General features: G+C 49.1%; 2 protein-coding genes across 2 annotated transcripts; both read left to right on the plus strand.

Moving 5' to 3' along the window:
* The first annotated feature begins 14,208 nt into the window (after nucleotides 1–14,208).
* On the plus strand, nucleotides 14,209–17,035 carry LOC101758676 (potassium channel KAT3). The gene is made up of 10 exons (XM_004969946.2): nucleotides 14,209–14,422; nucleotides 14,507–14,722; nucleotides 14,820–14,975; nucleotides 15,068–15,125; nucleotides 15,222–15,539; nucleotides 15,624–15,863; nucleotides 15,960–16,058; nucleotides 16,149–16,181; nucleotides 16,308–16,493; nucleotides 16,579–17,035. The coding sequence occupies exons 1-10, from the start codon at nucleotides 14,238–14,240 to the stop codon at nucleotides 16,603–16,605; spliced, it is 1,518 nt and encodes a 505-aa protein (XP_004970003.1). The 5' UTR covers nucleotides 14,209–14,237; the 3' UTR covers nucleotides 16,606–17,035.
* Nucleotides 17,036–17,809: 774 nt separating this feature from the next.
* Nucleotides 17,810–18,391, plus strand: LOC101759353. The gene has a single exon (XM_004969948.2). It carries the CDS (start codon nucleotides 17,933–17,935, stop codon nucleotides 18,158–18,160), a length of 228 nt encoding a protein of 75 aa, XP_004970005.1. The 5' UTR covers nucleotides 17,810–17,932; the 3' UTR covers nucleotides 18,161–18,391.
* The last annotated feature ends 4,826 nt before the right edge of the window (nucleotides 18,392–23,217 follow it).

Raw genomic sequence — 23,217 nt, forward strand, 5'->3', positions numbered from 1 at the left:
GGCGCACTCTGGCTCGCAAACTAGGGTCGGCCAACTGGACAGGCTCCCCGAAAACAACACAGGGTTACGGCACCACTCACTAAACCTTAGCATCCACACCATCCGAAAAGGATAAAACTATGCACTGGGTTGACTTTATACACAACGATGTTTCAACACAGGGAGTACTCAACTCAAGGCTAGCCTATTACAACTTTCCAAAACTAGGCTGCCGAGGAGTACAACAAAAGAAAGAAGGTTCCCTGAGAACCCTTAAGCTACCACTGGACACTATGAGTCGGAGAAGGGGCGCCATCTTCTTCTATGTCAATGCTGGACGCTCCCTCGTCTTCCTCAGGGTCCTCCTGAGCTTCAAGCTGCATGTTGAGGGCATGCATATCTTCAAGCTCAGCTTGGTGCTCCTCTAGGTGGGCATTGGCAACGGCCAACTCCATTTCCACCTCCATTTTCTCCTCCGAGAGCTCGATCATGCCATCCACGAGGTCGGCAACTTCTCCTTCCAGCTCGAAGATCCGGTCTTTCATGTCGTGGATCTGGATTCCACGTTGGATCAGCTGGTAGGTTTGGCCTACCAGGTCTCTTCTAGCTGTCTGGAGGTACCCGTGGGTGTCTGCAGCCGTCCGGGCAAAGAGAGTCATTGCTCTTCCTTGGAGCTCTATCAGCCGGTAGAAAGCAGCCATGCAACGGACGTTGGTGGAGATGGTGATCGTAGCACAGGTAGTGGCCAGCACCTCGAGGTTTCCGATGCGGTCCAGCCAGGCCGGGTCCAACCGACTCCTGACGGGAAAAAGACCGATCGGGTCCAGGGTGATCTCCACAGGGTGGAACTGACAAAACTGCGTGAGCAACTGAAGAGCGGCGGATTCCCACGTATCTTCCGAAGAAAGACTGTAGGCTATGATGCCCAGAGAGGGCCAGTCGGGCCGCGCAAAAGGGGGTGGTACCAGCGCTTGCACCTGGCATGTCTGGATGCCCTGCTCCACATACAGCCGCCCAGAATACAGGGGTGGGGACTGATACCCAAACCATCTCAACGTATCCCACAAGATCGCGGGAAACCCCTCGAAATGTAGGCATGTTAATTGGAAGGTACCGTCCGCTCCAAACACCACATGCCCGGGAGCAGCCATCTGGAACCAAGAAAACTGAAGCCACGTGAGATAACTCCGAGGATCAGGGATCGGATAGAGAAGCAGAAGGGCTTAACCGAGAGCAACTAAGAGGAGCTAGAAATCCTTAGATCCAAAAGAACTCTGTCGGACAGGGTTGCTGTTGAGAAGAGAACATTACAGATTTTTGGTATGACGCATGCACGGCCTACCGTACTCTTAACCAAAAACAACTGCCCGAACCTTGGGTCTTACGCGGTCAGCGCCGGTGACAAGGCAACAATACGTCTCTCCCTATATTAACTAGTCGGTTCTAGCAACGTCTTAACGAGCGCGGTTAGCAACCTGCAGAAAACACACACACGAACCTTTCGTGCCAGCACCCACGAAAGCGTTCCCAAACATTACCGTTCACTATAGGAACGGCACCCATGCGTTTAAGGCTGCATGGACAGCACTCAACCGTGGAAATAGGTTCCTTCCGAATAGAACCACATAACCCTTCGCATACTCGTGATGCGGCATCGGCACACGTATGACAAACGTGGCGAAACAACCGTGCCAATAGGTTCGTTGGAATCGAACCATATCAACCTTCGTATGGATCACATACGGAACCTGCGCACGTATAATAGACGTGGGCGAAAACAACCGCGAAGATAGGGTCCCTTGAATGGAACTCCCTATCAACCCTCGCATGCTCGTGATGCAGAACTCGGCACAAGTATGATAGACGTGGCGAAGTGCTGGAGGAGTTAGCAACATAACCAGATACTTATTAGTCACCTGAAACAACCCCAAAATCCCCTAGGGCCTCTCGCACTAAGTCATCCTTAACGTTTGTACGAGATTTTCGAAAGGTCCTCGCAGCTTTTATATTTTCAAAGAAGTGTTTAGGGCTCACTGGGTTCTCTGATATGCAAAACTCGGCTCTGATACCAGCTGTGGCGGAACCACCTCGGATTAGCTTGATTAAGCAGGGTTAAGCCGCCTAACATGCGACATCCTGCCTAAACCGAGTTAATACGAAGTGCCGTCGGATTTCGTCCGATTTAACCACTTAAACAGGATCGAGTTCAGCAAACCCACACGAAGGTGAGCGGTTACAGAGAATACAACGAGTCCACGGATTTTTAACAAGTTTTACTCATTTTGGTTCCACCATAAAATCCAACATTAGAGTTTTACAAGTTTTCAAGAAACAACAGAGAAAACACTAGCGGAAGACTTCGTCAGGGTCGGACATCCCTGGTGAGGCCAACCGGGACATCACTGGCTCCTTTCCTCGCCGTCCGAGGAAGGATCCCACTCGACCGTCCAGCCTGGCGGGAGCTGGGGCGGCCAAGCGCCAACAAGGGAGGGGTCGGGAACTGCAACTTCACCTGAAAAACAAGAGCCACAACAAGGCTGAGCTACTAAGCTCAACAAGACTTAACCGGGGAGGAGCCAACTACTCTTCCAACTAGACATGCAAGGCTTCTTGGCTGAGGGGTTTGTTTTGCCAAAAGCACTAAGTAACCTATTTTCAAGTTTTAGCTTCGGTTCTAGATTTACTTACCAGTCTAGGTTGTGCAACCTACTCTAAGCAAACATCGAGCCAAACAAGATGTGTAGATAAAAACAACAACATTGCCATCATTAGATTCCTCATTTACTCAGGGTGACATAGCGATCAAGAAATCTCAAACTGTGAGAGGCAGACGAATCGATTCGAGTTCTTTAACCATGCATGGTGAACCTAGCCCCACGACATCCGCGCACCCGGAGGTCGCTTCCTGTGTCGGCCTTCCCCATCAATCCCCTAACCCGTGTCGGGCCCATTTCCTTTGGTGCAAGGTTCCACAGACTCGGTCTCTGCCGTTCTGTGACCACGCTTTGCCACCACGTGCGACAACCAGCAGGGGAAACTCCGTTCCAAGAACAATGGGGCGACCGCTCACGTCTAGGTTCAATCAGGTACTAGGCTTCCTCATCCCATACTAAGTATGAGGCTAGTACTTTCAAACACTTGATCACGAACACCACCACTGTCGGGCCTTAGCAAATTTTCATACACAGACGGGGCAACCATCCGACCACCAAAGTTTTACCCAACCCTGCCCCGTCCACCGTCCTTATAGTTGTAGCAGAGAGTAAACATGCAACTCCTACAACTCGCGAGTGACAGGAGATCACTCGGCTTTTACCGTCTCCTATTTAAGCAATGCAGCTACTCGGTCCAACAGCTAGTGCTCATATCAAGGGTTACTAAGTCATGTATCTAGGGTTTCACACAACTCCTAAACGTAAATGCACAAACATGCTATTCGGAAGGCAGGTGCAAGTTTGGCAAAAACACGTAGGATCTTCATGCAACCGGGGCTTGCCTGCAGACAAGGAGGGCTGAAACTACTCGACTTCGGGGGCGGCTTCGACTTCCGCGGGCAGGATCTCGGCTACAGCTTCTTCTTCGGGCGCCGGGTGCAGCTCGTAGAAGCCGTCAGCGAGATGCAGCTCTACACGAATGCAATGCAAGGGTTAGCTTAACGTTTGATTTGACAGCAACACTGGCTCTCCTGAGCCCAGAAACTTGCGACAAAGAGCAGGAGGTTGAGGCGGTTTGAGAGAGCTGATGATGATCAACAGGTAAGGGTAGGAAGGGAACTAGTGGTCTGATCCTTGAACTAGAGGATGTGATAACTGGGATCCTCAGACGTAGGTGCTGAAGGGTTCCCACGTTTTACACAATCACCCTCGAGTTGAAGAAAAGATCACAGCCAAGCCCTCGGGCGGACAGGTGGGAAGACAAGCGGACGCGGCGCGGGGGAGAGCGCGGAACAACAGATTGTCGGGCGGCTTCTGACAGAGCGGGGAAAAGGAACTGTCGCGGCCGCGGTCGGGGTTGGCGGTGGGGGAATCGTCGTGTAGCGACGACCGGGCGGCGCAACTGTTGCTGGAAGGGACGGAAAAGACGGGCGACATCGGTCTCCGGGGCCGGGATCTGGTATCGCGATGATGGGCGCGGGAGACGAGGGTCTGCAGAAAGGGGTGCAGAGGGCTTCCGCTGCCATTGGGGAAAAGGGGCGCGGGAACCCACTCTGTTGCTTGCCAGAGACAAAACTGGGCGATGGCGTCGGAGAAGACGAGCCACGCGGCAGGAAGACTCTGAGGCGGCCATGCAACTCGAGTGCGGCTGACGCGGGGGATCTGGAAAAGGATCTCACGGTTCCACCGGGGGAAAAGATCGGACGGGTGAGGGAGATCAGCAGGATCCGATGGCGGGTTGAACTCGCCGGGGTCGGGAGAGAAGCGAAGCAGGAAGGGGTCAGATCCAGGGGTCGGAACTGGCGGAAGACTGAGCACTTAGGTGCGGTCAACAGAACAACTGACTGAGGTTAAGGGCTGAGATCAAACCTAACTGGGAAAGGTTAGGGGTCGGTCGCTACAGGATCACTGTAAAAGGAGAGCCCTGCCTCGTTGTAAAGGGAGATCAGTTTTTCCAATTATGAGTATTATTTCCCTTGTAACTTGGATCTGTTCGGTGTCAAATTCCTTTGAGACCAACAAGGCGCCCACCATGTTCTCAGCCACAAAACAACCCATGATGCCACAAACGAAAAAGAAGAAGACTGCACCACAGGAAGCCACCGAGGGCAAAAGAGAGAACCCTGCGGCTTAAGAGAAAAGACCTATTTCTGTTGATCAAGATGACACAAATACCAAAGAGAAGTTAAAGAGAGTCGAGGCTAACTTACGAACAAGAAGTGAGAAAAAAAGACCCGAGGCGGGAGCAACAAATCAAACACAGCCGGAGACAAGTATAAGAAACGATTTACTCAGAACAGCAGAAAAGGAATTGGCCTTGGTGCTAAAACAACTCAAGACTTTAAAACAAGAAAAAGAAAGATTTGCTCAAGAGCCAGAACTCCAACGACTAGTGGCCTGAAAAATAGCAAAACTGAATTAAGCAAAACAACAATTGATATAATTGCAAGAGGATTTGGATGCGCTGCAATACTTACAAAACACGTTACCACAACCACAAACACAACCACCACCCTCGAGACAACAATATGTCATGTACAACGCAAACATCCCGCAAGCAAATCCTAACCTCACTGGGCACAACGTACCAGTGATGACAAGCGCCTATGTAGCAATTGATCAAAGTTCTCCATTATCCATAGGCTTGCAAACAGCTCTGTAGCCTCCAACCTACAAGATAGTTTCACTACCAAAGTTCAATGGGCAAAATAACCCTCGTCAGTTCCTCATGATCTACGAATCTGCAATAGCATCAGCTGGAGGAGACGATATTGTCTTAGCCAAGTCCCTAATCATAGCCTGCGAGGGAGCAACACTGAACTAGTACTCACTACTCCCACCGCAGTTAGTATACAGTTAGATAGATCTCAAAACAAAGCTAATACAAAACTTCCAAAGCTTCCATCGTGCAACAACAGACTCGGGTGACTTGTTTCACTACATCCAAAGAGACAAAGAACCCCTAGCAAATTATGTCAAGAGATTCGTACAATTGAAGTCACAAACTCCAGATGTGGACGAAAGCGGAGCCATAGCAGCTTGCATCAAAGGGCTAACACCAGGCTTGATAGCTTTGCACCTAACAAGAGAAAAACCCAAAACCATAGAAGTCTCGTTTGTCCAGTTGGAAAAATACTACAGGTCAGATGAGGACCATAGAAAAAGAGTGATGGAGAGAAACCGCCAAAGACAAGCTCAAAAAGATTAGAATTGGCAAACCCCAAAATACAACTTCACACAACATCAACAGTCATATACAGCTCAGCATGTGCTATCAATCGAGGATACCTAACCCTCACAGCAACAAAGTCAAAATCACAATAGACAACCCCAACAATAACAACAAAGTTATGGCAATGGGCAAAGAGGTAGTCACCCGGGCTGGGGAGGGGCCGAGGCAGAGGACCTCCAAGGTCGCACAATCTGAACAACCAACCTCGAATGTTCTATTGCAAATTTCATGGCAAGCAACTACATCACGTGACCGACTTCCGCCTAGAAATAAAAAAGACTTTCAAAAGGATAGCTGAAGAAAAAGAGCAGCCGCAGCGCCAAAAACCATCCACCACACCTCTTTTTGGCCACAACTGCCATACTGCCAAGTTTATCCACAAATGAACCTCAATACCACCTATACACCTAACCTCAAAATTTCATTCACCAATCCTTCCTTCAACTACCAACCCACTATGATGTGGCAACCATCGCAACAGTTTCAATCTCAAAGTCAGCAAGCCTCGCAAACTGCAAGCTTTGCACCACCTCAGCCTCTACAAGAGATACCACTACCTCCACCAAACCTACCCAATCAAATACCCAAATCCGAGCCTAACAATGCCCAAAACAGCAACCCCAAAGCCCTACCTACCTACGGCATGATCATGCCAATAACAGGTTGATCCTCACTAGAGTTTGAGAACAAAAGACAAAGGCAAAATTACTTCAGACAAGTTAATTCGATCATCCCTGACGGACCACCAGCCAAGCCAGAATGGGCACACATGCCCATCTCCTTCATGAAAGAAGACTTCAAACTCAAAATAGCCTCGCATAATGACGCAATGGTGATCAAGGCTATCGTTGCAGGATGGACAATCCGCCCCGGACCCGATCCGCTGCCATCCCTACTAATCGAGGTCACGACGCACCAAATCGGGAGGTTATGATGATCGATGTATACTGGAGAACTCCCTTCATCGACTATATCAAGGAGCACAAGTTACCTTCAGACAAAAAAAAAAAGAACAAGTCTCACGATGCTACAAGAACTATGTTCTAGTCGGAGACAAGCTCTACAGAAGAGGCGCATCATCAGGAGTACTCATGAAATGCATTTCATGACAAGACGACAAGGACATACTAGAGAAAATTCACAAAGGCATCTATGGCAACCACGCATCCTCATGAATGATTGTGGGTAAAGCTTTCAGAGCAGGATTCTACTGGCCTACAGCTCTCGTTGACGTCGAAAAACTAGTCCATCGATGCCAAGGATGTCAATTCTTCACCAAGCAGCAGCACGTCCCTGCCTACAAATTGATCAACATACCACCCTCTTGGCCCGTCGCATGCTGGGGGCTCAACATGATTGGCCCACTACCTACGGTGCCTGGAGGTTTCAATTGAGTACTGGTGGCAATCGACAAGTTTACTAAGTGGATCGAAGTGAAACCAGTAACTTGCCCCAAGGCAGACAGAGTACTCGACTTCCTCGATGAAACTGTCCATCGCTACCACTTTCCCAATCGCATTATCACAGATCTGGGCTCCAACTCCAATAACCACGAGTTCTGGAAATATTGCGAGAATAGCGGGATTGACGTCCGGTATGTCTCTGTCGCTCATCCGCGGGCCAACGGCCAGGTTGAGCGCGCCAACGGGATGGTACTAGAGGCTCTCAAGAAAAGGCTGCATGATATTGGAAACACGATAGGCGGCAGGTGGCTCAAAGAACTACCCAATGTTCTCTGAGGTCTCCACACCCAGCCGTGCAAGCCTACAGGGTGATCTTCCTAGTCTACGGATCTGAAGCTGTCCTCTCTGCCGACATCATGTGGAAATCTCCAATAGTCGAGCACTACGAGGAGGGTGCAGCAAAAGAAACAAGACGTCTAGACTTAGACAACCTCGAAGAAGCTCGCTGTGGAGCACTCGTTCAGTCTACAAGGTATCTTGACAGAATTCATCGCTATCATGATCGTAACATCAAAGATTGTTTGTTCAATATAGGTGATAAGATCCTCAAATGCATCCAAGACACCAAGGAGCTGCACAAGCTAAATTTACCATGGGAGGGACCGTTCATCATCTCTAAGATCACTGGACCTGGGTTGTACAAGTGCCAACATCTCTATGGTGAAGACATTGACAACTTGTGGAACATCGAGCAATTCTGTTGATTTTATCCCTAGTTTACACTGGCCATCGGCCCTAGTTGTAGAATTACAATTCAATAAAGCAGACTTATTTTTTATCGTAATATGACTACTTATTTCTGCCTATTTACGGCTTGCAAAAGCAAGCTTCGCTGAGCTACTCAGCTCCCGGGGCAAAATTGCCTACATGCGGCTTGTAATAACAAGTCTGCAATTTTTTTTTGAGTTATTCAACTGACCGGACAAAATTGTCCAAAAGAGGCTTGCAAAGACAAGCCCGCAATTAAATTCATGAGTTAGTTAACTCATTGGACAAATCTATCCCTTAACGGCTTGCTACTTCAGGAGGTTAACTAAACTACCCAAGATATCTTCTACTAGATAAGTCTGTCTAGTCGCGGCTTGTAATAACAAGTTTGCAATTCCAGGTTTTCAAGAGCACAACATCAATACAACCCAGAGAGGTTGTAAAGATAGGCTCTAGTCAAAGAAACCTTGAAGAGACTACTCGCCCAAGAGGTCTAACTACCTAGATGCCTTCAGTACTCGTACTCCGCAGAAAAGAGTCACATCCAAAAGTACCCTACATCGTGTATCTGAAGAGGCTTATCAAAGAAGCCTTGTGCGCAGACACTTACATCTACCATACAAGCAACTATCAGGGTAGATCATAATAGGCACTAAAATAACAAGTCGAAAGCAGCAAAAATTGCGATAAAACCTAAAATTATTTACATTTCACAGCATTCATATCATGTTTATATTACAAGAATTAACGTTTGCTCCTTTACAAGACTACTCAAGGTCTAAATGATTTGCTACTTCTTCCACGATAGGATCCATCTCTTGCTTGTATTGCTGGAAGAGCTCATCCGAGCAGTCCTCCGCTATCCCCTCTGCAACAAGAGCCCGATCAGTCTGTGGGTAGAAGGACTTCACGAAGCCCAGCAGCTGCTGGGAGATGGACTTCGCTATCTTCCGGACGTAAACGGTGAAATTTGCTGGTACATCCTTGAGTATATCGGATAGAGGGCGGGGCTCTACACCCTCAGCTGTGGGCTCCACCATGTTCGCAATTAGTTGAGCTGCTTCGGATAATTCCTTCAGAGCAAGTCTGGCAGCTTCCAGCTCGGCCTCGCACTCCTAGAGGGTCTTCATGGCATTGACTAGGTCAACCTCACTATCCTCGCGCATCTTCTTCTCCTTCTTCAAGTGATGGTCTAGGTTTTCATATAGCGCAGTCAGCTTATCACGCTGGTCCATCACTCGATAGTAGAAGTTCTTCCAGTCAACAACTTGAACCTGGAGATCTTCTTTTATTTTCTTGAGCACTGCATGAATAATACAAAAGAAGTTCAGTATTGCAAAGTAAAATCAGTACTCGAAGATCAAGGGAGAAGATCAATTACCTCTTAGTTGCTGTTTCAAAGACTTGTTGCGCCTTCTGAGATGGTCATTTTCCTCCTCAAACTACTGGACACTATTCTGGTACTCGCGGCTTGTCCATCGTATTTCATCAGCAGCCTGGAGGAGTACTCCCTCTCCTTTGCAAGCTTCTTGGCAACGGTCTCAGCACAGAGTACCGAGTCCCCATAGCCTTGCAACATCTGAGATTTTCGCCGGGAGTGTCTGATGACATCCAACACCACAAAAATATGTACTCGTGTCAGGGTACGGGTACTGATTTGAAGTTATGGAAGAAGCAAGATGAAACTTACCTCTGCATATACACGAATGCGGTGGTACATCTCCATCATTTCGACCACCATCTCAATGTCTAGCAGTGGGTCGTCGATCAACTGAATGTCTTGAAGATTAATTCCTCCAGCTGCCAGTGGGTCCTCATGCGCTTCAAAATCTACCGCGCTGAGTGGAACCATAGCACGGCTTGTCGACGGACCCGACTCGGAAGATGGGATGGCCGCCACGACTTACAGCTCTCTCGCTGCTTCGGTCTCTACCTTTGGCTTGGGGGCTACAAGAGTAGCCACAGTGCCAGAGGTAGTTCCACTGCAGCTTCGGGCACTGGTTGCTCGAGGCTAGCACTACATCATCAGCCAAGGAAGCTATTATATCCTACATCAATGCTGTTACGAGAGATATGGCACCTGGGGTACTCACCGGCAAAGGATGTTCTTCTGACAGCAGACTTGTTGATGCTGGGGTAATATCCTGGACCGAGTGGCTACTACCATCGGTCACAAACTTTAAGCTCGGCCCTCCAAGTTCCACGTTAGAGAATTTCCTACATAAGACAAGTTTTTCATATACATACAACAAGTCGATCGCAAATTACAATTAGTACTCAAAATGACTAGCAAGACTTACTTTGAATATCTCCTCAGCTTCTTTGGCGCAGTGGCTTGATGGTCGAAGACGGCTTCTTTGGCCTGGCTTGGTAGGTTGCAGTGTGATCATCGCCAGCCTTCAACACCGCCTCTGTTCTTTGCGTAGTTCTTGCACTGGCAGGGTCCACCTCAACAACGAGAGGTTCCAGGTCATCTTCAATCTCAATGACCTGCTCGATTGCTGGCAGCTGGTGTTGTGCAACTTCAGTAGTCGCCCTCTCCACCTCGGTCACCTCCCTAACTATCTAAAAACAACCAATGCCATATTGACTAGACATGGTGGTATTGGATTTACTTACTGAGAGTACTCGATCCTCAGTATCCTGCCCTTCTTCATAGGATATTACCGCTAGGGGTAAGTCCTCTACAGTAAGAGGCTTCCTCACGGCACGCCTTACAGTGATGGTCCGTTTTTTCGTAGGCGGCGGAGCAAGCACAGCTTCGAGATCATCTTTAGCTGCGCACTTCGATGATCTAGAGGACGACCTAGCCTTATCAGATGGTTGGGCCTTCAGTTCAAAGTCTTCTGTAGCTTCAAAATCAGAGCTGCTGGAAGTTTCGACTACTTCTTCTTCTTCCTCCTCCTCAGCTTCACTCCCCACGCTCGCTACCGTATGGACGCGAGGAGCAGTTTTAATGTCTTCTAATCTAGGAGGAGGAGGAGTAGAGCAGTACTCCCTCCGTATAGGAAAAGTAAGTCGTTTTGGACAGCAACACGGTCTCCAAAGCATTACTTTGACTCCTTATTTTTATAAAAATATTTATCAAAAAGTGATATATGTATATTTTTATGAAGGTATTTTTCAAGACAAATCTATTTATATGGCTTTCACATTTTCAAACTCAACAACTTAAAAGTTATTCATGATTTATATTCCCAATGTTTGACCCAAACCTTGTCCAAAACGACTTTCTTTTCCTATACGGAGGGAGTACAAATATACATCTTCCTGCACAGATAGATAAGTTAGTACATCCAAACATTACCAAAATGAGTACTCGAAGGCTGCAGCCACGGGTACTTACAACTTTTTGGCGGGTTGGCAGCGCAGAACTCTCGCACAATTGTGAGGATTTCACCCGCATTCTTGAACATGTGCCTCAACCACGCCATGACCTCATCTACACTAAGTTCCTCCAAAGATAGCCTGGATAGGTCATTGACACCTGAGTACTTGTAGCCCCAGCGGCATCGCAGTTGCAGGGGTTGAACTCACCACTTCATGAAACTAAAAGCTACTCCAACTCCTGTTAATCCTTATTGCTTGAGTTTGGCTATCCTTCCAGGAGTTCGGGTAGCTGCAAGCAGTCTCCATGGCTTGGCTCATCCAACCATCTGTTGTTCTAAGTTGGGCGATGACCAGTTAACTTGGGGAGCTTGGGGTCGTGGTTGCCGATATAGCACTACTTCTCTTTCCATCCAGAATGTGAATCAATCAACACGTAATCCAAGCAGAGGCCCTTGAGTTTCTCCCTCATTTGAATCCCGGCGCCTCTGACTACTTTGGTGTGTTCCCTCTTGGGTTGTGGCTTTACATGGAAGAACTTGTGGGACAACAGAAGTGAGTCTGGATCCCCAAGAAGGCTTTGCACAAATGCACAAAAAATTGTGACGTGTAGAATGCCATTAGGATTCAGGTAAACAAACTCCAACTTGTAGTAATCTAAGAGACCAATGAAGAAGTCGGAGGCAAGCAATGCAAGACCACGCTCAATGAAATGTGCAAAGATTACTATTTCCTCCGTGTATGTCTCCAAAGGCCATGGGTTGCCGAAGGCAGGCCTCCAATTGATGACATCTTTTTCTTGGAAGAGGTTGGTCGCTCCCAGCGCCTTGATATCTTCCTCCTTTAGTGACGATCGATTCTAGGCATAGGCAGGAGTCGGTGACGCAGATTGATCCGTCTTTCTGTATTTGGGTGCCGGGAGTTGGATCTCCTTCTTCTTCTCCGCCTTCTTCTTCCCACCCTCAACCGCCTTGGCTGCAGCTGCTTTCTTCCCCATCCTTGTTGCCACGGTTGTCTTCTTTAGCATACGCTCAGGGGCTGAGTAGTGGGAAACAACGACGCTAGTGCTCGAGGATCGAACAGCGGCGGCGCTAGAGCTACAGTGTGGAAGTTGAAAGAGCAGATGGCAATGGTAAAATGGAAGGGATGTTTTCCTCCGTTATTTATAACCGCGGCACGGTAACAACAGTAGGAATAAAGGAATATTTAGGAATGTTCGAAAGAAATAAGATTACTATTCAGAGATGGTCACGTTGACCGAAGGTTGACCCTTATACCCACCAAACTAGTCGGATAACGGCTCAGGGGCTATGTGCCACGTGCCCATTAGCAAAAAAAAATTCTCTAGGTTTTTAGGGAAAATAATGCAAATTACAAGATTGACCCTAAGCCTGATTCTTCGATTCAACCTAAGGCTCGGGGGCTACTCCATATGGAGTGCGACTTTCGTCACATGTCCATATAAAAATTGAACATTGAAGGATTCAAGATCGAGTTAAGTGAGGCTTGAGCACATTCCAGCCACATGGCAATGCTCGAGTACATTTGAAGACTCAACCTGATGAAGTGCTCGAAGAACAAAAAAAACTAGTCGGTGAAGCCTACAAAAGTACTCAAGACTATTGTATTTGACTACAAAGTACTCCGGAGCTTGTCGTACATACATCTATTAGCCCACCAGAAGATTTGGACAGTCCTAAATACAGGGCTGAACACCGAGACCTATTTGACATGGAAGATATGGCGTAGGACGACGTAGTCTACGTGACAAGATAAAAACTAGTCGAGGATTAGAAAAAGTACTCGTAACAATCAGAATATATCTCGGCTAGTCGAATCCAACTTGTATTCTTGTAAATCAACCGACCTGTAACCCTGCCCCCAATAATATAAGGTGAGGTAGGGACCCCCTCCAAAGCAATTCAATCCAACCAACACACATGATGTAAGTATTACGCAATCTAGCGGCCCGAACCTGTCTAAATTGTATGTATGTGTTCACCTTCGAGTTTCTGATCTCGACGAGCCCCACAAACTAAACACTACCTCAGGCACCCCCTAATAGGTTGCCGGGTCTAAACACCGATATTATGCGAGGTTAAGACCTCTTGACGGGACTCAACGAAGGAGGCGCCTCGAGGCTGAACGTTCGCCTCAGATCGCGGATGAAGCCTCGAGGCTGGACTATCGACTTCGAGTGAAGATGAAGTGTCGAAATTAGAAGGCGGACGGCGTGAGAAACGTGACCACGTGGAAGAGTTCAATTTGTACATGTTTTCTTTAATGACTTTTATGTACGGCATATCCTAGGAATGTAGTGGTTGGGTAAGGACATTCTTGAAATGTAAAGTAGGTCATGAATCACTATAAAAGGAGAGTCCTACTCCGTTGTGAAGGGAGATCAGTTTTTCCAATTACAAGTATTATTTTCATTGTAACTCGAATCTGTTCGGTATCAAATTCCTTTCGTTTGTCCTTTGAGACCAGCACCCTTCCTCACCGTGAAAACGTGGTAAACTAGCACCCGGCCTCTGCATTCGCCCACTAAAGCGATGGCCGCGCCACCAAATGGCCCCTGGATGCAATCGGCGATCGACAACTCCCTCCGCGAATCATGAAGCACCCGACAATTCCAATTCACCATCACCATGTCTCTGCTACGGGACAAGACCCAAAGCAGGATACTGTATCGTTTTCATACTGATGTTCCACAGGCCATTTTAGTCAGAGGCTCAGACCCACATGCTGTTAAGAGACGCACGGTGTGCCCCCCACCCCCCGTTCCAAGCCTCCACTATAAATACGCCATGTTGCTGCGGCGCCCCTCAGCAGAATTCACCATCGTTACTGGCCCTGCAGGCTGCAGCCAAAAAAATGGCACGTTCTTCTTCCTGCACGAGTTCGTGGGCACGGCGTCTCCCGTGCTTCGATGGCGACAGTAGCAACAGATTCAGTGGCCGCAACCTCGCCGGCGATCTCCTGCCGTCGCTTGGTGCGACGACACAGCAGCCTCCCAAGCTCAGGAAATACCTTGTGTCACCCTACGATCCGCGTTACAAGTACGAGTTCTTGCATTTTCGTATATGGACTGATGATCCATTCACGATCAGGAACTGGTTTATATTTTCTTCCTGTGGTTGCAGGGTCTGGGAGATATTTCTGATCCTGCTCGTGGTGTACTCGGCGTGGATATGCCCGCTGGAGTTCGCGTTCCTGAGGTACCTGCCCAGGGCCCCTTTCGTCGTGGACGATGTCGTCAACGGGTTCTTCGCTGTCGACATCGTGCTCACTTTCTTCGTCCCGTACGTCGACAGCAAGTCCCACCTCCTCGTCGACGACCCCAAGAAAATAGCAGCCAGGTGCAGTGCTCGCACTTAAACTTTTCTGCAGTTTCTGAATAATGGCAACGCACAAGTGTTCTGAAGTCTGAACTTGCTGTTCTTGGGCTGTCTGCAGGTACCTGTCGTCTTGGTTTGTCTTCGATGTCTGCTCGACATTCCCGTTCCACTCCATCAGCCTCCTGTTCAACAGGCACGAGCACAGCCTTGGACTCAAGTTCCTCAACGTTCTCAGGCTTTGGCGGCTGCGCAGGGTCAGCTCCTTATTTGCAAGGTAAGCAATAGTAGAACACTGCACAGTGCACACTGATGAACACATCATGACACTGGTCAGCGCAACCAACTAATAACAGTGCCATGCTGTAGGCTTGAGAAGGACATCCGGTTCAACTACGCTGTGATACGCTGCACAAAGCTCATCTCGGTACGTCAGATCATTCTTCCTCTGCAGCAGAACCGTGTTCATCATCGCCGTGCAGGATCATTGACCTGCAGTCTCTGCACCAAACTGGCCATGCAGGTGACCCTGTTCGCGATCCACTGCGCCGGGTGCATCAACTACCTGATCGCGGACCGGTACCCGGACCCGCGGCGGACGTGGATCGGCGCCGTCATGCCGGACTTCCGGGAGGCCGGGCTGTGGGTCCGGTACGTGACGTCCCTGTACTGGTCCATCACGACGATGACCACCACCGGGTACGGCGACCTCCACGCCGAGAACACCCGGGAGATGCTGTTCGGCGTCGCCTACATGCTCTTCAACCTCTGGCTCACCGCCTACCTCATCGGCAACATGACCAACCTCGTCGTCCACAGCACCAGCCGCACCAGGGACTTTGTATGCCCATGCCTTCATCAATCTCTAAATGCCCCTGATGATACGCAGGATATGACTGACCTGTATCTGCTGCATGAAATGCAGAGGGACATGGTCCAGGCGGCTTCAGAGTTCACGGCGAGGAACCAGCTGCCACAGCAGATCGAGGAGCAGATGCTAAACCACATATGCCTGAGGTTCAGGACGGAGGGGATCAAGCAGCAGGAGATGCTGGATATCCTCCCCAAGGCGATGCGATCCAGCACCTCTCTGTATCTCTTCTATCCGGTCGTGCAAGGGTCCTACCTGTTCAAGGGAGTTTCCTCAGGTTTCATCCAGCAACTGGTGAGGGAAACCTGCCATTAGCGCTCTGGCCTCTGGAGATGCAGCAGTGGAGGCCTGGACGGACGCTTACAAAGTTGGTGGAACTGTAACGTGCAGGTGACGGAGATGCAGGCTGAGTACTTCGCCCCGAAGGAGGATATCATGCTGCAGAACGACAAACCGTCAGACCTGTATCTTCTTGTATCCGGAGCAGTGGTACGTGTAACATTGCTTATGGTCAATGTGTAAATTTCCTTGAACTTTTGACTACATGATTGACCGAATGTGTGTGCATTTCATTCGCAGGACATTCTGGCATTCCTTGATGGAACAGAGCAGGTAATGTGGCATCCTTAGTTCCTCACTTAAAATTTAAAACGAAGATAACACACATACGAAACTGCAAAGAATGCCATCTGTACTCTGAAGTACTTACTGTTAACGATACTACTGTTCATATTCCAGATCTATGGAAAAGCAGCCGAGGGGGAGCTACTAGGGGAGATAGGGGTCATGTCCAACAAGCCACAGCCGTTCACTTTCCGGGCTACAAAACTTTCCCAGATTCTGAGAATCAGCAGGTCCAAGCTGATGGACATCATGCAAGAAAATAGAGAGGACGGTCAGACCATCAGCAGCAACTTCCAGCAAGTAAAACGCTTGAGCACGACCATATTTAACGTTTAGTAACTCATGAGCTCAAATAATCTAACTGCTTCTTGCTTCGAATGTACAGAAACTCCGTATGGAGCAACGACTGTAGGTCGCAATGCATCAAGCCGATCCGGTCCCTGCATTTGAACAGAGGCTGGATCCCTGAGGCGGTCTGATGGTCAAAGGACGCAACATGTTGAAGTTTTGCTCGAATAAGCTTAAGGCTATATATTTGGGCAAAATTAACATTACGTTCAAAAGTGTTACGTGGAGTGTTGAATTTTGCTGTATTTTAAAGCACAAACTTAGTGTAGTACAGTAGTAGCGCCTTCGCTGCGTTAAAATAGCAGCAGCAGAGAAGACCAAGACAAGATGGGCCGAAAGTACCGTTAGTTTCGGCTCTTCGGCCTAGGAATAGTGAGCGGGGTCGATTTGTCTAGGACTGGGCCTTTCGCAATTATCGTCAAAGGCTGCTCTTGGGCAAAACATGTCCAACTAATCATGGGCCTCTTCTGTTCTGCTAGTTGCTTCTGGGCTACGCCAATGGTATCAAACGCACATACTCACTCTTCGTGCTGTTCATAGCCCTAAAACGCTAATCAAATATGCGATCACGGGAAATACGATCACACGGTCTGCATTGAACTACTGCGCATCAAATTTTCGCAGAGGTAAAACAAAGCACATCACCGCTACAATAGTTCATCGTACCAAACCACTTTGCTTGTCAAACATACAAACACGACCGCCGCTCCCATTACTCCACCAACCGCCATGATTGGGCAGGGCGCAGGAGGGGGGAACACGTTTGAAAACCAAAGCGGGGACCCTCCCGGTCCTCGACGGCACGCTCAAACTCAAACCACCTGTCCTGTGTCCTCGACGGCACGCACAAACCGAACAGAACAGAAAACAGAAGAGAAGCACGCGCCGCCACGGACGGCCTTCCTCGCGATGGCCAGACTCGAGAGCCCGGCAAACGGGCAAAGCATCGCCTTTCACGGTTTCACCTGGGCCCTGGCCAGCGCCGTGCCGTACTGCTTTGGATTCCCTCCGCCGGCTCGCGTGACCGTTCCAGCGCAACGGCTAGCTGCTGACCGGCCACCTGCCTTCTCCTCCGGCTAACTTTTTAACGGCTACTACTCGACTCGACGACCAGCCGTCTGGGCCTGGGCATGGTCCCCACCGCCCGCCCCGCCGAATTCGAACGTTTCCGAAGCTCAAGCTGCGGCCCCTCCCCCAGTCCCCACCCCCAACGGCTACATTCCTCTCGTCCCCGCTATAAATCCGCCGCGCCACCTCTTCCCCACACAACACTCACAAACCCCCTAGAGCGCAGCAGCAGCGAGCCCCCCGGCATCCTCGGTCTCCGGTCTCTTGCTGCTTGCCCAGCGCCGCCCGAGCTCGCGATTCCTTCTCGCCCGTTGTCTGTCTCAATGGCCGCCTCGACCAAGACCGTCGCCGCCCTCCTCGCCGCGGTGCTCCTCGCGCTGGTCGCGTCCGCGGCAGCCAGCAGGAAGCTGGAGGAGGACGCCGCCCTCCTGGGCAACCTCGCACCGGCGCCCGCGCCGGCCGTGGGCGCCGCCGCGGGGATCGCCGGCGCCGCGCCCGGGGCGTGGGCCGTCGCCGCCCTGGTCTCGCTCGTCGCCTTCCTCGCGCACTGAGGGGGCGCGGCTGGCCTTTTCTCGGGATCTGCGGGGAGCGATTAATGGAGGGGGAAGGAGAATCCTGTGATCTGGATTGGTGGGAGAGGAGAGGGGAGGGGAATATTTGTGTTCGTTCTGTTTGGTGTAGGCGTTCCCAGTGCTGCTGATCTCTCTTTTGCCTGTATAAGAGAGGATTATGTTTTTGTAATAATATCATTTATTAGTTATTCTTTTACAATATGGTGATCCCTTCGATTGGCATTATGTTTTGCTCAAGGAAAATTAACCAGCGGCAGAATTTGGTAATGCCACAAAAGTGGGGCAGCGGTTAAAAATTATGCGTAGGTGAAAAGACGATTCAGAGCGAGAGAGTGCTAATTGTCGCTGACTCTGACTGCAACTCGAATTATCGCGCTGTCAATTTCTGTTTTACTTTCTAGAATCACTGCATTGTTCTTTGTCAAGAACCACTCCACCCTGCAGACATTCTAGGTGAACTGCAAAACGGCATGCAGGGAGCACCAGCAGCATCATCAATGAAATCTTCGAGGCTGCTGCAATGTTTTTTTTAGCCCAAATGTCCTATCCCAATGGTAGGTAGCCCAACGCCCCTTAATTGGGCTTCATTAGGCCCCAGCTGTCTACTAGCCCACATAAAACTTCTGAATAATGTAGGCCCGTTTGCTCGTTCGGCCTGGCAGCAGGTGGAATGGCAGCCCAACAAGATCGAGTGAGCGAAACAGCACTCGCTCGCCTGCTGAGAATGAACGATCGATCGTTCGGCTTCGGCGTCGGCCTCTCCCCGCCCACCGCCATTCGTGCGATTCCGTTGTGCGTTGCGTGCTCGAAATCTCGCAGGGTTGCTCTCAGCGAGTCAGCGACGCATGGGCGAAACATTTTTGGGTGCCGCCTTCGATCTCCTCGGGATCGGGACCATCATTCCCCACGCCTCCACAGACCACGGGACCCGTCGCGCGTTTTCGCTGCGGTTTTCCTAGCGTCCTCCGCCCCCACCCCCAACCATATATCCACGCCCCTGAGCAACCACCGGGGCTCCAGCCTCCAGACAATAATTTCGTGATCCGCTCGTCCGCTGCAGCCTTTCCTGCGTCTCGTAGTGAAGGCTGTGGCGCTGGCGCCCCCCTTCGTCAACCTGATCATGAATTCAGATCCAGGGCGCAAAAAAAGAAGGAAAACGGCTAACAGTGCCGCACGTGCTTTTAATTCCAGGGCTATTGAGGTGACGGTACCACTAGCGCGTGATGCGCTTCAGGGGAGAGGAGAACGGCCGGGGGATCGTCTTCATCTCCTGCCGCCACTATCGCCACTTTGGCCACGATGCCGGTTGTTGATGAGGCATCCCATGTGTTCAGATGAACCTGTGCGGCAACCTAATATTGTACGTACGAAGGACACTCGGATTGGCTATAAATCACTAAAAAGTAATTTCCTAACTTATATAATATAATCTATTATCCTTACACTACAGTTGCAAATATTATGAACCAAACACCCTGGAATATCTTTTTTAGAAGAATTTTAATTGGGGATACCAGTTTTCTGAAGGAAGGGACAATTTTACATGGGAATTACATAGCCAAGGTGATTTTACTGTAAGATTTATGTATCAATATCTCATAAACAAGGATACTTCCCCCACCAATAAATTTATATAAAGGATACTTCTCCCACTAATAAATTTATATGAAAGGTACAGATCCCTCTAAAAATTAAAATTTTACTTTGGTACCTCCAACGAGGTGTTGTTTTAACAAAGGATAACTTAGATAAGAGAAACTGGTCTGGAAGTCAAAAGTGTTGCTTTTGTGATTGTAATGAAACAATTAAGCCTCTCTTTTTTATTGTCAACATGCCATGACAATTTGGAGAGTTGTTAATATAGCTATTGGGTTAACCCCGCCAAAATCAATAGTGCATATGCTTGGAAATTGGTTAATAGGCATAAGAAAGAATGATAGAAGTTTGATTTTTGTTGCGGTTGCAGCTCTCATGTGGGCAATTCGGTATACACAAAACGATGTGGTTTTTGAGAAAAAACCATTCACGCAGGCTGTTTTCAGGGGGACATATTGGCTGAGATTTCGGTCTTTGTTATAGCGGTGAGAGGAAATAAGGAAGACCATCTGTTTAGCAAGTAAGGCGTTGGAAGTCATCGCCTTGGATATTTTTACCAAGAATGGACGGAGAAGCAATAATAGACATTACTTTTAATTTCTTCCTCTCATGTGTACTCTTTTTTCTATTATATGTAGCTAAAAATTGTGTAGAAATATGGATGCGTGTGGTTGGAGAGGTCGGAGACTTCTTTTTTAAAAAACAGATGAACCTGTGCGGCCGGGATTGAGCTAGCGTTTCTTGGTTTGTGGCTGTAGTTGTGATCAGATTTTTTTTTTCTTTTCCTTTCATTTCTTGCCACGATCCATCCTGTGCGGCCCTGGGGCAATGACTTGACCAAGTGGAGTGTAGTATAATAGTATATCCTCAAAGTTGGTTGCTCAAATAAGCGTAACGCCAATTTTGTTGGCCCAACAAGTTTGGCAAATTTTGTGGCGTCTACACCGGCAACCTAACATTTTACGAAGGTTCTAGAGAGGAATTTGACATGCTACCACAAGTAAATTCACGTAGCCTGTGCCTCCAACCAGATAGCAACACGTGTCTTTGCAGCATTGGCTAGCTTCGCATGGAATGTTTGATACTAATTAGTAGTATTAAACATAGGTTAATTATAAAATTAATTGCACACATGGAGTCTAATTCGCGAGACGAATCTATTAAGACTAATTAATATAATCAGCCTTAATAGATTCGTCTCACGAATTAGCAAAGTGATTCTGCAGTTAGTTTTATAATTAGCTCATATTTAGTTATCCTAATTAGCATCCGAATATCCGATGTAACACTGCTAAAGTTTAACACCTGGTATCCAAACACCCGCCTACTTACCGTCGGTGAAGCCTCACAGTGACCTGAATCCTGATAACGCGTGGTTGGGGCACGCCGAGCAGATAGTAATGGCACGGCACATGATTGATGCTGCTAGTAGGGGCGGGCGCAGCGGCAGCCGATGAGGCGATGATATGACGCGATGGGCGAGTGACGTTGGTTCCATCGAGAGCTTATCTTTGATACCGCCGGCCGGTCGCCATAAACGTGGTGGATCGGATATGCGCGTGGCATGATTCGGCCAGGCCATCCGATCGGGGGCCGGCCGGGGAAAGAAGCCGCTCGTACTGGCTGCTACTCCCAGCAAGTTGACGCCAACTTCTGACGAGACATGGTTGCGCAACAATAATACTTGTCTAGACCGATGACAGTTGCGTTTACCCGTACGGCTGAACCATTCCTTTGGGCAAATCTAGGCTGAATCGGATCTGGCCACTGAGCTGCGAGCAAATAAAGTGCTTCGGACATGACAGTGTCCTGCAAACTGAAAACGGAGCGTGTAGTACAAGGATGCTGTTAGACAGACGCTACTTCTGCTACCGGTGATCATTTACTACCTAGGATTCGACTGAATCCGGTCTCGGCTGTCACTTTACGCGTATCTGACGGCAATCAGAAGCGCTGTTGCCGCGTCTTCTCTCCAAGCGGCATGGAACATGGATCCTGATCCGGGGAGTTACCACACCCGCCGGTCTCAAAAGCGACGGGTCGATCAGGTGGTAGATCACGCGCGATCTCCTGCTTTTCCAGAGGGATTTGCCGAGGAATCGACTGCCTCTTCGGGCACCACCACCACACAAGTACGCGGCCACCACTCGCAAAACGTTAAACGCGGCCACGCAATCAATCACGAACACGAAATGACAAGCCTAGCGATCGGAATAAAAATCGCCTTTACGTACGATCAGATTAGTCTATGGCTACAGGAGTGCCCGGGCAAGATATCCCATATCTGAACAGGAACAGGAACACAGTTCCGCGTATGTCAACCACTGAAAACTGAGTCTTCCGGTGCGTCACCTCTAGCTCGGAAAAAAATTTGGTGCAGCCGGGCTGTAAACTCCCTCTGATGATGTGTGTCACATGAATGGTCAGAGGATCTAACATTTGCCTAGCCTATGCCTCCCATGCCTCCGTGGATGGGCCAGCGCGTTGATGGGCCTCCGACGGCATGAAGACCAGGGCAAGCGTCAGATCCTCTGGCCATCCACGTGGCACGCATCAAGAGCAGAATTGCACCAGAGTTTACGTTTCGACTATACGCATCAAGACTCAGTTTTTTTCCACGGCTTAGCATCGTACAGCAAGCCAATCGTACGAATCAGGTACTAGGTTGCAGTGCCCAAATTCTCATGAAACAGTTCCCCCCTAATGTCATGTCGTTTTGTGCAGAGGATGCGCTTATTCCTCTGTTTCCACAGCTGTCCCAGTTCAGTGCTCGACACGGCAGTTTCGCGGACGGATAATTCCTTCCTGATGTTGGATTCGGCAGTTCAGATTTCAGACAGCAAGCGCCCACTGCTCCAAGTGGACGCCAAAGAACGAGCCCGATCATTTGGACGCGCAGTTTTGTCGTGGGAAAGAAATGCTGCCTTCCTGTGCTTGATTATTGGTCGTTGCATGATCATATCATGCATGTCTATCACCCGGCGCAATAAACAAAGGAAGAGCGGCGGTGCTTGTGGTGAAGATGAGTACACATCGCTACCCGCGTGAACCTTTAGCTTGTGGTGGATTATTGAGGCGATATAGATGGATAATCTCCGGAACAGTTACGGAGCACAGTCCGTCAAAGAGTTTCTGCTTCGGCTAACCTTATATACTCCAGGGTCTCGTCCAGCCACCTAACGCAAACTGATCGTTCCGCACATGATGAGGGCCATAGCGAGATGTGACGAGATGGCTAGGCAAAACAATGATGATCTCTGCTCGATGCGAGTAAGAGGCGTCTCGTCCATGGCTAGCTCCATCGAATGTCATCTCCATCCAGTGCATGCGCGGAGATCCCAATTATATGATCCCTTCCACGTTAGTTCTTATCAGCATCTGCAGCCGCACCACACACTAATGTCACAATCTCCTGGGCACGATCAGATAGACGGCTGCAC

The sequence above is a fragment of the Setaria italica genome, chromosome V (genome assembly GCF_000263155.2).
Source record: "Setaria italica strain Yugu1 chromosome V, Setaria_italica_v2.0, whole genome shotgun sequence".
In the NCBI taxonomy this organism is placed as follows: domain Eukaryota; kingdom Viridiplantae; phylum Streptophyta; class Magnoliopsida; order Poales; family Poaceae; genus Setaria; species Setaria italica.